The 13,112-nt window shown below is 46.9% G+C and overlaps 1 protein-coding gene across 2 annotated transcripts in view; it reads right to left on the bottom strand.

The window, feature by feature from the left end:
- PPP3CA (protein phosphatase 3 catalytic subunit alpha) overlaps positions 1–1,829 on the bottom strand; it is a 298,560-nt gene extending 296,731 nt beyond the window's left edge. For both annotated transcript variants that reach the window (XM_079921013.1, XM_079921014.1), the window contains exon 1: positions 1,699–1,829. In XM_079921013.1, the coding sequence (XP_079777139.1) occupies positions 1,699–1,756 (58 nt within the window). In that variant the 5' untranslated portion in view covers positions 1,757–1,829. The remainder of the gene's footprint in view (positions 1–1,698) is intronic.
- Positions 1,830–13,112: the final 11,283 nt, after the last annotated feature.

Here is a 13,112-nt window from a genome sequence, read left to right as displayed (position 1 = left end):
CCCTTAACACAAAACATGGTTCTTCTGAATGAATGTGAATTGACTGTTTACATGAAAATCCATGCCTGCAGAAAGAATAGCTGTGCATCAATAGACCTATTTCAAGTCATTTTTTTAGAGCTATTACCTCCTTATTTTGATGGGTCTGTGAATACTGCACTGAAGCAGGAATGATTCTAATAGAACCAAAACAAGAGAAGAGAGAAGACACACATACACACACTCACACGCACATTACTTTAAAAAAAAAACTGAGCAAACCTGAGTGAAGCAATGAATAGTTCCGAAGCCCCATAAGGACTTATGCATCATGCATGGTCTTCAGACTGCTGGGTTACTTCACCTAACTGCCGACTTCATTGCCTTGCACTCTACTTGCATGCTCAGGCCACATTAGATACTATCTCTGTTCGGCACAAAACACACAGGCGTATACACACACACACACTTTCTCTCTACACCGTCCAGCGCTGTTTCCAATTCCAGAGGCCCGCTCTGCGCGTAGCCCGTGCCCATCCCTACTCTGCTCCGCGTCCTGACTCCAGGAACGTAGGGATACTACATTTAGGGATACTACTTAATCCTGGTGTATCTGCTTTGTGGCCTCATCCTTCCAGGATTCACAGGATGGTTCCACCCCAACTCCACCACGGAATACAACGGAGTCGGCGGATTCCCAGGTGCGAGAGAGGAGACCACTACCTGTCCCCTTCCTCACCCCACGCATCCCGGCTTCTCTTCGCCAGAAACCCCAGGGCCCTCGCCGCCAGGAGTCTGTGATCCCGGGGGGGAGAAGAGCCAATGACAGGAATCAAATAGCCCGTTAACTAGCGGGTGCCAGGGGCACGGAAGAAGTGAGCGGGGTGAGGTTACCACCGGGGAGGTGTGCTCCAGCAGGGCACCCTTCAAGAGCAATGACAGCTCGGCGGGGGCAGGCTGGGGGCGGCGAGGGAGGCTGGGGAACCGCTTTCCGTGTCTCTCTCAGGGCCTGCGGGGGAATCCCGGGGCGGCAGCGGCTGGGCTCTCGGGTCGTTCCCCGCCTCCCACGCCCCCTGCGCGTCCCCTCCGCCACCCCCTCCCTGCGGCCGCCCCCGCCCCGCGCGGAAGGAAGCGCCGGGCTCCCCCCACGCTCTCCCGCTCTCTCGCGAGTCCTGTGCGGGCCCTTTCAGAGGGAAGGGAAGAGGGAGGGGGCGCGGAGGGAATTGCTGCAATGGAGCGCCGAAAGAACCCTGCCCGAGCGAGGCAGGCGGTGGAAAGCCACGGCCACATAAAAATGCCATATTAATTTCTGAAAAGCCATAAATCACCCCTCCCTCTGCAAAAGAAAACCATAAACCCGATCCCATGCAAGACTGCGAGCAGCCACCCACTTCCTATTTCTGTCACAGCAGCTACACCCTGCCAGCAACCACCCCCCGGGCGCCCCCTCCCGCCACCGCCACCGCCAACCCCGCCACCGCCTCCCCTCGGCTCAGCCATTTGCCAACTGACGCCCCCGTTACATAAAAATGCCCCAAGGGGGGCCGGGTGGGAAGCCTGGGGGAAGGGCGCGCGAGGGAGGGGGGTTCGAGGGTTGCACAATATCCTAGAAGGTCCGTGGCTGGAGCCGGGAGAAAACCCGGGGTTGGGGGAGGGGAGGTGAGCCGCCCGGCGCCTGCGGCACACTGTGCACCCGGGCGACCGCGGCGCGCCGCTTACCTTTCACCACCCTGTCGGTCGTCGACAACTTGGGATCAATTGCCTTGGGCTCGGACATCTCCGGCCGCCGGGGGACAGCGACGCGCTGCTCGTCCGTCCTACTGCACACCCCGACCGGACCGGCGGGCCAGACACTCAACGCCGCCGCCGCGCTGCAAACCGCTTGGCTGGAGGTCTGGGCTCTGAGCTGGCTTGAAAGTTACTGCCTTCTCCGCGCGTCCCTCCTCCTCCTTCGCCGCCGCCGCCTTCACTCCTCCTCCGCCGCCGCCGCCAGCCCCGCCGACTCTGCTCCGGGCTGCGCGTGTGTGGTGGTTATTTATTTATTTTCTAAGCACGCCTCTCGGTTCTTCTTTTATTCTTGGGGGAAGGGGGATGGGGAGGGGAAGCGCACACACGAGCACCCACCCCGGCACGGAGATCGGGCACCGCGGAATGGAGCCCCACGCGCGCACACTGCCGAGATTAAGACCGATCACATGGGGAGGGCCGGGGGCGAGGGAGGAGAGGCAGGGCCGCCGATGTCAGTGCCACCAGCCGCGCCTCAGCGTCCCCGGCGGCGGAGAGGCGGCCGCCGCTGCTGCTGCTGCTGCTGCTGCTGCCGCCGCTGCCGCTGCTGCCGCTGCCACTGCTTCCCCACACAGAGCACCGCCGCTGAAGGGCGGCCGCAGGAGACGTCCCGCCGCCGCTCTCGGCCGCGCTCGCCTCTGCCTCCCCGCGCTGCTCCTTCACTCACACAGGCACAGCCGCGGAGCTCGACAGACACAGTCCCTGGCGCAACCTACCCTCCGCCGCCGCCGCCGCCGCTGCCGCCGCCACCGCCGCCACCGCTCCCGCCTCCGCCTCCTCCCCTTCCTCCTCCCGGCCCCCGCCTCTAGCTCTTCGGCAGCCTCCTCCTCCCCGCGGAGCCCGCCCCCTACTCCCCCGACGTTGGAGCTGCGGGCGCTCATTGGCTAGTGTGCGCGTCACTCACTGCCAGCGGCGCTCCCCTCTGGTCCCGCCTCCCGCTCCTCCTCCTCGTCTCCGCCCCCCGTTCTGTTTTCTCGCGGCTGCCAGTCGAGCGGGTCTGCTGCCTCCACCGCCCAGTCTCCGCTCAGGTGTCACTGTTGCTGGCAGCCCAGGATTAGGGAAGGAGAATGGGCAGGAGGTCGCGGCTGGAAGGAGAGAGGCTCTACCATGCCTCCCCCAGCCCCATTTGGCCTCCTCCCCTGGACCCCGCACACACACCCCGCGCCGCTCTGGCAACCGTGCCAGGTCGGCTGGGTTAAGCCGCAGTGTGAGTAGCCAAGTGCGGAGGGTGTCTCCGGGTGTGTGCGTGGCCCGCGAGAGGGCAAGAAGGGAGGAGGCGGAGGGAGGAGGGAAGGGGGTGGGGGTGAGAGGCGACCGAGAGAGGGCGGAGGAAGGAAGAGCGCGAGGAGCTCCGGGGCCCGCCGCACAGCTGCTGTCGCTGCCTCAGCTGTCCAGAGAGAAGCGCCAAAACGGGGACGAATAAACAACTTACCTTGGAGAGACGGGCTCTGCCTGTGATGGGTGTACGGTGGTTTTCCTGTTGGGGCTTTTGTGGGGCGTGGTGTAGTGGTTATTAATGTTCCCACCCGTGCATCCACACCTTCCGACGAACAGCCGCTCCCGAGTGTCTCCGGCCAGGGACGTGGCGGAGAGTGCGGGACGCTATAGGACGGGGGACCGGGCTGTCCACTGAGGATGGGGACGGGAGTCCAAGCGACCCTGGGCAACTCTGAGTTACCTGGGTCAGCCCTGCTGGTCTCCAGGGAGAAATGGGGATGCGAGGGCGGGAGAAACACCAGAGAGGGTCGCCTTTTCCCTGTTGACACTGCACATCCCGCGACTGGTCGTAAATGGTGACCCCACGTCTCCCTTCCCATCTCCCTTCCCAGCACCCGATACCACCTGGTGCTTCTGGTACCTGCAGGGCACTGAAGCCCAAAGTGGGTCCCCATTCTGGTATCCTCCCGTTGGAAGGAGTGTGGAGGATGGAATAGGAGGTGTGGAAGGCCAAAGCGTGACAGTGGCCCAAATGCTCCCTTCTGACCTGCCTGCTGCGCCACAGAATGAGGAGCAGGTCTCCCTCTGCAAGAAGGTCACCTCTCCACAGCCCCTCTCCCCAACCAACCTCAGCACCAAGGACCAAGGACCAGCAGAGGCTGGGGACAGGGATTAGATTAAAGTTCAAACCCGAGGGCTTCCCTGGTGGCGCAGTGGTTGAGAGTCTGCCTGCCGATGCAGGAGACATGGGTTCGTGCCCCGGTCCAGGAAGATCCCACATGCTGCGGAGCGGCTGGGCCCATGAGCCATGGCCGCTGGGCCTGCGCGTCCAGAGCCTGTGCTCCGCAACGGGAGAGGCCACAACAGTGAAAGTTCAAACCCGAAAAGAAGTTTTAGGAATTGTCTGATGACACTGGAGTGTGGCTTCAGCGGTGTGGCCTGCAAGGAATAGGAGCTCAAACTAGGAGGCAGGTGAGCCTCTATGGAGGCCTTTTTAGCAAAAGGAGACCACGCAAGGTATGTCCCTGACTTAGGGAGACTGCCATTGGCTCCAAATTCTGCTGCCCAGTTCACAACCCTAGGATTGTTTTGTGGTAATTAGGCAGACAGTATATTCAGTAAATATGTATCCTGCCCTTTTTATATGCCAGACACTGTGATAGGTAATTTGTGTGGGGTGGGGAATTGTAAAGGGCCCTTGCCAGTAATAAAGCCTAGTCCAGTAGAACTGTCATAAAAATATGAGCTCTGAAAGGCCAGTGTATTGCCTCAGGAAGGGACTGTTAACAACAGCCCCCTGAGCACAGGCAGAGCTAGTTGCTAAAGCAGATTTGGGAAGTTGGTCCCTGGCCAGATGGCACACAGCAAGGCAGGGATGCCAAGACCTGTGGGTGAAGAAGAGGGCCTGCTTGAGGCAAGAGCAGGAAACCATGTCCAGGTATGCTCACTTCCAATGCCGCAACGTTCTTTCCCACATATTGCAAACAGAGATACAGTTCCCACCATTATTTGGACTCACTTTTCAGGTATTTTTAAAAAAAAAAAAAAAATACCTTTGAACCAAGCTCAGAGACTTAAAAAGTCAGTACCATAGAAAAGTTTTATGAAACAGATAGGAAATTAAGGCACACTTTTCAGGCACACCCTTTAGTCTGCTACAAGTCTAGGACACCTCCTAACTGAGGTATGTGTGGTAAAAAAAAAAATGTTATGAATCATAATCACTTTATAACACATCTTATTATCATCATGTGCCTTTAATGCGTGTGTCTGGTTCCACACTGTTGCAACACAGACACATCTTCTTAATCAAAATTAAACCCTACTCTAAGGAAAACTAGACAGCAGCATATTAACTAGAGACTAGTTATGTCCAAGTAGCTGGCCTACTGATAGAGCCAAATCATCTTTTTTATTTAGATATTTTCAGGTGTCCTACTATCTGCTACTGACAATTTTTTTATTCTGTTAGATTGCCCAAGCAGTCCTTGATTATGTTACCTCTTGCATCAGGTCACCTTAGACATGGAATTTACATTTTCAAAAAGTTACTGCAATTCCTGGATGCTGACTTTGACAATGTCCTCTATTTATGGAGAAAAAGAGAAAAAAAAAAGCCTTGGCAAAAAAAAACTTACTGTCTACCAAAAGTTGTATTTCCCCTTCTTTAGTATACTTCTCTCTGCAAAGCATCTGTCTAGGTAGGGACTCCATTTCCTGGCCTGCACCTGCTTGCATCTGAGTGGGTCCATGAGACTGGTTCTGGTCAATGGGCTGTGGGCTGAAGTGTTTCATCACTTTCCAGCTAAGGCCGTTAAGCAGCAGATATGCATTCTCTAGCCCATGGGCTCCCGTCCTATAGCTGGATTCAGAGGCTTCTAGGGTCCTGGAGGAGGTGTAACCTCAAATGGAAAGAGCTCAGTGCCTAAACTACCACATAGAGAAATGCTGCCCACCTACTAGAAATCTGCATTGGACTTTACATGAAGAAAAAATAAACTCTTAGTGTTGCTCCATTGAAATGTGGGGATATGTCTGTTAGGGGAGCTAGTATCACCAAATTAGCACACAAAATTTATGTTTATTTATTTATGTTAGTTCAAAAAGTAAAATCCAGAATTATTGTGTATCTGTTATATAACTACAAGAAGACTAAAAATATTCTTTTTTTTTAATCACATGAGCATCAAACCTTGTTTTTTTATAAAGAACTATTGATTTGCCAGTTGTGTTTCGAACACCTGTTCTGTGCAAGGTACTGTGCTGCTAGATAATGCATAAATGTATAAAGGAGTCAAGATTTAGTCCTTTCGTTCAAGGATCTCAAAGTCTTGTTATACAAGAGTTGTACATATTTTATCTCTGCAAACATTTAGGTGTAAGGTGCTACTTCATCAAAACTAATTATGAACATAAATATGTATGAGAAAAGAAACTATTGAGGATTTGGAGTCATCTATGCATTCAAATGCTCCAAGTCACAGCTTACCTCCATTGGTACAAATTATCGTAAATGAATAAATGAATAATGTTTTAGTTTGCTATTAAGTGCTCTGCTAGATCTAGAAGCTTTTTTTTTTAAAGAAAATAAATAAAGATATTTCATTTTGTATCCTGTTTTGAGAATAACCAGCTTTTGAAATTTTCGACTTTCCTTTGGTTCTTGGTTGAATTACTATCATTTTGACTTTAAGAGCTGAATAGTAACTTCCGGTTTCAACTCTTCTGAGACACGCACTTCGTTCTGAGTAGTTGATGGCAGACAGCAGCATGTCTGACCTATTCTTACCTGAGATGAGGGAGCATAGTGCTGAAGGACCTTGTAGACAGCCAATCCTGGCAGAGCCATGAATATGTATGAGAATTCGATTTATTATCTTTAAGCTAATTCCTATGACATGGACTTTTAACATGTTCTACCCTATTCACTATAGAGTCTCTATGAAATATATATTCAACATGGATTTTATTTGAGGTTTAAACTAAAAGTGCTTCTTATTGTTTATCTTTTGGATTGCTCTTGAAATTTTATTGAGCCTTGTTTTTTTCCAGAAGATAGTTTTACTCATTTAGGAAAATTATTTTTCAAAGAACATGAAAAATTGTTATACCAAATGTATTCAGGAATAAGTATTTTTTTTTCCTCCGTCAGGGACCAATCTATAACTTATGGAATTGTATGCTAAGTTTAATATGGAGAGGATATATTTTATGTAAAATTTGGCAAGACTATGGGCAATCATTATTAATTTGGATTTAATAAACATTTTTATATTTGTTTTATTTGTATTTATACCTTCATCTCATATCCCAGTTCTGGGCACACAGTAAACGCTCAACAAATTTTGCTGAGTGAATTTTAAAAGTCTATTGTCATCCAATATATGAGGCACTAGAGTAAGTACCACAGCCCCTACTCTCAGGGATATTTTAATATTACTAATATATCTATAAAAATATTTTTTATATCTATATATTATATCTATATATCTGTATATATACATACACACAAACTGGAGAGAAATCTTATAGCCCTTTCTCCTAGATAGTTTGAATTCTAATTTTATTATTAAATAAAAAATTATGAATAGATTAATGGTGTCAAGTCATAAATGTTCACATTTAAAATAACTATATACGTTGTATTATATTGATAATCTAAGAACTATTCATGCTGTAAAACTTTATGTATTCTGGCTTTTCTAAACTCAGAATAGTTGACCTGAAATGAGCTGAAGTTTACACTTGAAGTGCTTTGAGAACAACTTCAAGACCAACATCAAATGACTTAGCAATCAAACTAAAGATACCATGTTGTGGAAGACCTGATAAATCAATTTAGGACAAACTTTCTCAAGCCCTCTAAAAGCATATTTGCATATACAAAATCAATATAGTAACTAGAAATGAGTTTCACTCTTTAAAGCCAGGAGAAATTTAACCTTACCCCAGATAAGTTTTGCCCATTATCGATTGGAAATTCATGAATTTGCAAGTAAACATTCTATTAAAAAAGAATCTTGCACTCAGTCTAGCCATCTTCCCATTTACTTCCAATTAGTGGGGTTTTATTTTGCTAGTATTCATGGTTATTGGAAATCCTATATTCAATAGGCATTTATTGAACACCTATGCATATCAGACACTGGGAATACAGTAGGAAAATATCAAGGTCTCTCCATTCATAAACCTTACATTCCAGTGAGGAGAGACAGATGATTAAAAGTAACAATTAAAAGCAATTACACATACAGGTGAACGAAGCGGTAAAAATCATGTACAGTGGTAACAACACTGGAAGCAGTGGTTGGCAAAGTGGTGTTACTGTTGTGGACAGTTTGTTTAGGGAAGACCTCTCTGAGAAGGTAATATTTCAAGAGATTCAAATGAAGTAAGGACAGTATCTATGCAGCTATCTGAAAAGGGAGTGTTCCAGGTTGAAGAAACCACGTGTGCAAAGGCCCTGATGTAAGAGTCTGACATTTTTAAAGAACTGTCAAAGGAGGTCAGTGTAGCTGGTGCACAATGAACTAGAGAGAGGTACAAGATGAGGTCAGAGAGGTGATGTAGGGTCAGATCATATAGGGCCTCGTAGAACATAAAAAACTTCTAAACATTATTCTGGTGAAATAAGCAGTATTTTATTAGGAAAGGAATATGATATGATTTAAACTTAAAGAAGATCCTCACTCTTTTGTAAGAACTGACCCTGGATGCAGTGGTTGGAAGGGAGCAGGGGTGGAAATGGGAGCACCAAGTAAGAGACTATTGTCACAATCCAGGCTAGAAATAAGGTACTTTGGATTATCGAGTTTAGAAGGAAGTAGTGAAAGCTATCCTATTCCAAATATATCTTAAAGCAGAGCTAACAGATTTGCTGATGGATTGGATAGACTTTGTGGGAAAATAAAAAAGAGGAGTTGAGAACTCTAAGGTTTGGAGTCTGAGCAAAAAAAAAAAAGATGGCGTTACCATTTCCTGACAGAGGTAACATTGGAAATGAAGAGCATATTTTGTGAAGATCTAAAGCTAGTTTTAGATATGTTAACTTTGAGATGCATATTATATGTGGACGTGGAGATGGCCTATAGGGAATTGTATATACGCATCTGGACTTGAGAGGAAAGAGCCAGGCTGGTGAGTAGTCGTGGCATTTCAGTAGTTCTTTTTTTTTTTTTTGCGGTAAGCGGGCCTCTCACTGTTGTGGCCTCTCCCGTTGCGGAGCACAGGCTCCGGACGCGCAGGCTCAGTGGCCATGGCTCACGGGCCCAGCCGCTCCATGGCATGTGGGATCTTCCCGGACTGGGGCACGAACCCGTGTCCTCTGCATCGGCAGGTGGACTCTCAACCACTGTGCCACCAGGGAAGCCCTTTAGTAGTTCTTTATTTTAGTTAGGCGGTAGGGAGAAGAGGAGGGACCAGAAAGGAGTAGCTTCTGGGGTAGAAATGTGGTATCTCTGAGGTCAAGCAAACGAAGTGTCAACAATGCTGAAGATTTGAGTATAATGATAACTGAGAATTGACTACTGGTTTTGACAAAAGGTGAGTTCACTGGTGATTTTAACAAAGCAGTCTTTATACCTATCTAAAATAGCACCTCATCAGTCTCTGCCTCTTTATACTAACTTAGCCCCTTTTTTATATTTATAATTACTTGACAGTATATGTGCCGGTATGCTATGTCTGTGATGTGTTTGTCTGTCTTCCTGAAAGTAGATGACATGACCCTCGAGGGAGGGGAATTTGTCTTGTTCCCATTTGAATCTCCATGGTTAACAGCTGTTTATTGAAAGAATGGGCTTACAATGCTAGCCCAGGTTAGTTTTTCTTATTTTCTCAGCAGTTGAAATAAGCATTTCAAGCGGGTTGGGGGTGGGAGGATTAAGTGAATGTGGTCAAAAGGTACAGATGTCCAGAAATAAGATAAATAACCTCTGGGGATGTAATGTAAAACATGGTGACTATAGTTAGTAACACTGTATCATATATTTGAAAGTTGCTAAGAGAGTAGATCTTAAAAGTCCTCATCACAAGGGAAAAAATTGTAACTATGTGAGGTGATGGATGTTAACTAATCTTATGATGGTAATCATTTTGCATTTGTATAGAAATTCATGTTTAGATTTTTTCTTAATTACAAAAATCAACTTTAATAGAGTAAAAAGAATTGACTCAGATCTCCAGGATGAGAAATGGGATGGGAATTCAGGAATTCCGTTTTCATGTGAGGTGTGTCTCTCACATGTCCCCATTGTAAGAATAATTACGTGTGTAAATCCAGGGGAGGGCACAGTGTTACTCATAGCTCCTCTTCAAATACACAAAGAGTTCTATTGTTTGAAACATTTGAATTATTCCCTAGTGATAAATTAGGCCAGACATTAACAATTTTCAGGGAGGAAGTGGGTAGAATTTGGGTGATGGTTGTTTAGAAGCAGACCCTCAAAAGAGATTCCTTCTCTTTTTCAGGGTGTACCTGAGGTCCAGCCAACAGGAGTGTAAACAGTCAGGGAAATTGTGCTAGATAGGCTTTCAGGTGCCTGTCCTGCCCACTCCCATCTTAGATAAAATGCCCCAGCCACGGCACCTGCTGAGTGATCAATTCACAGGTTCAATTGCTGTCATCACACAGGATTGGACCAGGGTGGGTGAATATCTAACTAGAGAACATCTAAGGACCAGTGACCTTAACTTCCCAAAACTAATTTGCAAAGTCAGCTAAGCTAAACAGATACTCTCTTGGAAGAACATGACTTAAAAATTCAGAGGAAAGTTGGGGGTGGTTGTTTGAATGAAAGGTCTTGCAGACTGGAACTGAGATGGCCACTAGCAAATGATTCATGTGCAAGGTGGGTAAACAGATGAAACCATTGAGGCCAGAGGGACCATCGTTCAGATTCTGCAGGAGTGAAGGGAGGAGAGAGAGACAGAGACAAAGAGATTCCTAAATCTGTTTTCCTTTTTGTTCTAAGGCCTGGTTGTTTACATTTTTTCTGGGTTTATGAGACCCCTCAGTATCTTGACAACAAATCCTGTTTTCTAGAGCTGGTTTGAGATTTCTGTTCCTTACAAACCCCAAAACGCCTCACTGAATCATACGAAGGGTAGAAAAGAGCAGCTAAGATTGTGACTTCATGCCCTCTGTGGGTTTTCAAAAGTTGACACCTGATTGTGATGGTTCCTTTTCTTCATTCAAAAAATGACTATAAGGGCTTCCCTGGTGGCGCAGTGGTTGAGAGTCCGCCTGCCGATGCAGGGGACACGGGTTCGTGCCCCGGTCCGGGAAGATCCCACATGCCGCGGAGCGACTGGGCCCGTGAGCCATGGCCGCTGGGCCTGCACGTCCGGAGCCTGTGCTCCGCAACGGGAGAGGCCACAACAGTGAGAGGCCCGCATACCGCAAAAGAAAAAAGAAAAAAATGACTATAAGATGCTCCCATCCTTGCCCATCCCAGTTGTTTCTATAGCACACTCAATACCAAAAATAAAAAGAGTGAAAAAAGTATATGCGGGGGAGGGGTGGATAGGGGAGGGGGAGAGAGAGACAGAGACAGAGGCAGAGACTGACTCTGCCTGAAGAGTCTTGGTAAGTGCGAAGGTTTTTAATTGAATATGCTCTATGCCTGTTTCCATGTCACATTCAGGTTATAAGCTATGCTGCAGTAAAAATGTAAAGATCTCAGTAACTTACCACAGCTTGATGTTCTCTGCAGGCTTGGGCCACCCTCCAGGGCAGTCATCCTCCGTGTGCTGGCTCAGCATTCCAGCCTGCTTCAATCAGTCAGAAGCACCCATATCAGCATTTCACAGTCACCCAGCAGGAGAGGAGAGCCCTGGAGAGCCGAGTTCCAGCAATCAAATGCTTCTGCCCGGAAGTGGCACTCACAAATGACTGCATTTGACTGGAACTCCTCATTTGGCCACACCTTATTTCAAGGGGGCACAGGTATGTGATCCTCCCACATGTTCAAAATCAGAGGGAGGCCAAATATTTATAAAGGGTAATAATGCCATCAGCAGTTCTAACTAATCTAACCCGCGTGGGACTTCCATGCTACTGTTTGATAGCTAGTGACTAGGACAAACATCTTAGTTCTTTTTACATGCCAAGATACTCCTGCGTGCCTGTGGCTACTGACCTGCTTCTCGTATTGAACCTTTCCTATTCTGCCACATGGCCTCCACTGGACTGAATCGGTTATACTCCACTTGGCTCGATTTTGATCTTACTACATCTTCCCTAGGGCCTGCGGTCCTACACCCAATCCTGGTATCACTACCACTTCTTGTAATCTTGCCAGCTCCCTCTTAGGCCAAGGCTTGGTTTCTCCCTCACTCTCAATACTCTAGTGCCTTTGTAGATGGGTATTGTTGGGCGATCACTGGCAGTTGTTAATATTATACAAACCAGACTGGAAAAAAATGCCCTCTTAATGTGTCTTAGCTACAAATAGAAGCATTAACTTCTTTTCTAATTTTCAAAGATGTGAGCAGATTATTTAAAAATATGAATGTATCTATATATAAATATACAGTATAGAGAGAGTTGATTTTTTTGAGTCACTGCCTTTTATAAGAAGTTAATATCACCAGTTTAACACTATGCAAACTTATTATACTGCGTAAATGCCGAGTGGTTTCTGAGAATGCCACATTTTGGTACTATTTTGACACAACAAAACAAATTTTTTTCTTCTTACTTTATTAGTCCTGCAATATGATGAGTAGCCTTTTGTGTCAACCTGACTAGGCTACAATACCCAGTTATTTAACCACACACTAGTCCAGGTCACGCTGTGAAGGTAGTTTGTAGATGTGGTAACATCTACAATCAATTGACTTTGAGGGGATTACCCTTGGTAACGTGGATGGGCCTCATCCAATCAGCTGAAGGCCTTAGGAGCAAAAGCTGAGGTTTCCTGGAGAAGAAAGAATTCTACTTCATGACTGTAGGGTCAGTTCCTGCCTGTTTCAAGCCAGCCAGTTTGCCCTACTGATTTCAGACTCATCAGTGTGAGCCAGTTCTTTATACAAATCTCTTAATATACACATACACACGTAAAGATACATATATCTGTATCTCCTTCTGGTTCTCTTTCAAATCCTGACTGGCACCTACAATATATATACTTTTCCTAATTCAAGGTCAGTAGTTATTCTAAATATCATGAAAGAATGTCTCTTTCTGTATCTATATCTCTCAGTCTCTCTGTCAATCTGTCTCTTTCTCACACATGTGGATGCGCACACACACACACGCACACAACACATCACATAGGACCAAATTATATATTTATTAAAAAGTAAAGTTTCTGATTTAATTCTGTAGTTTCTGTTTCTCTCACTCATGGCCTAAGTGAAGAATTTCTATTAGCAACTTCCCAGGTAATTCTAATGGATAGGCAGTATCT

Source organism: Stenella coeruleoalba (genome assembly GCF_951394435.1).
Source record: "Stenella coeruleoalba genome assembly, chromosome: 4".
NCBI classification, from domain to species: Eukaryota; Metazoa; Chordata; class Mammalia; order Artiodactyla; family Delphinidae; genus Stenella; species Stenella coeruleoalba.
This window is presented reverse-complemented; position numbering and strand designations above follow the sequence as displayed.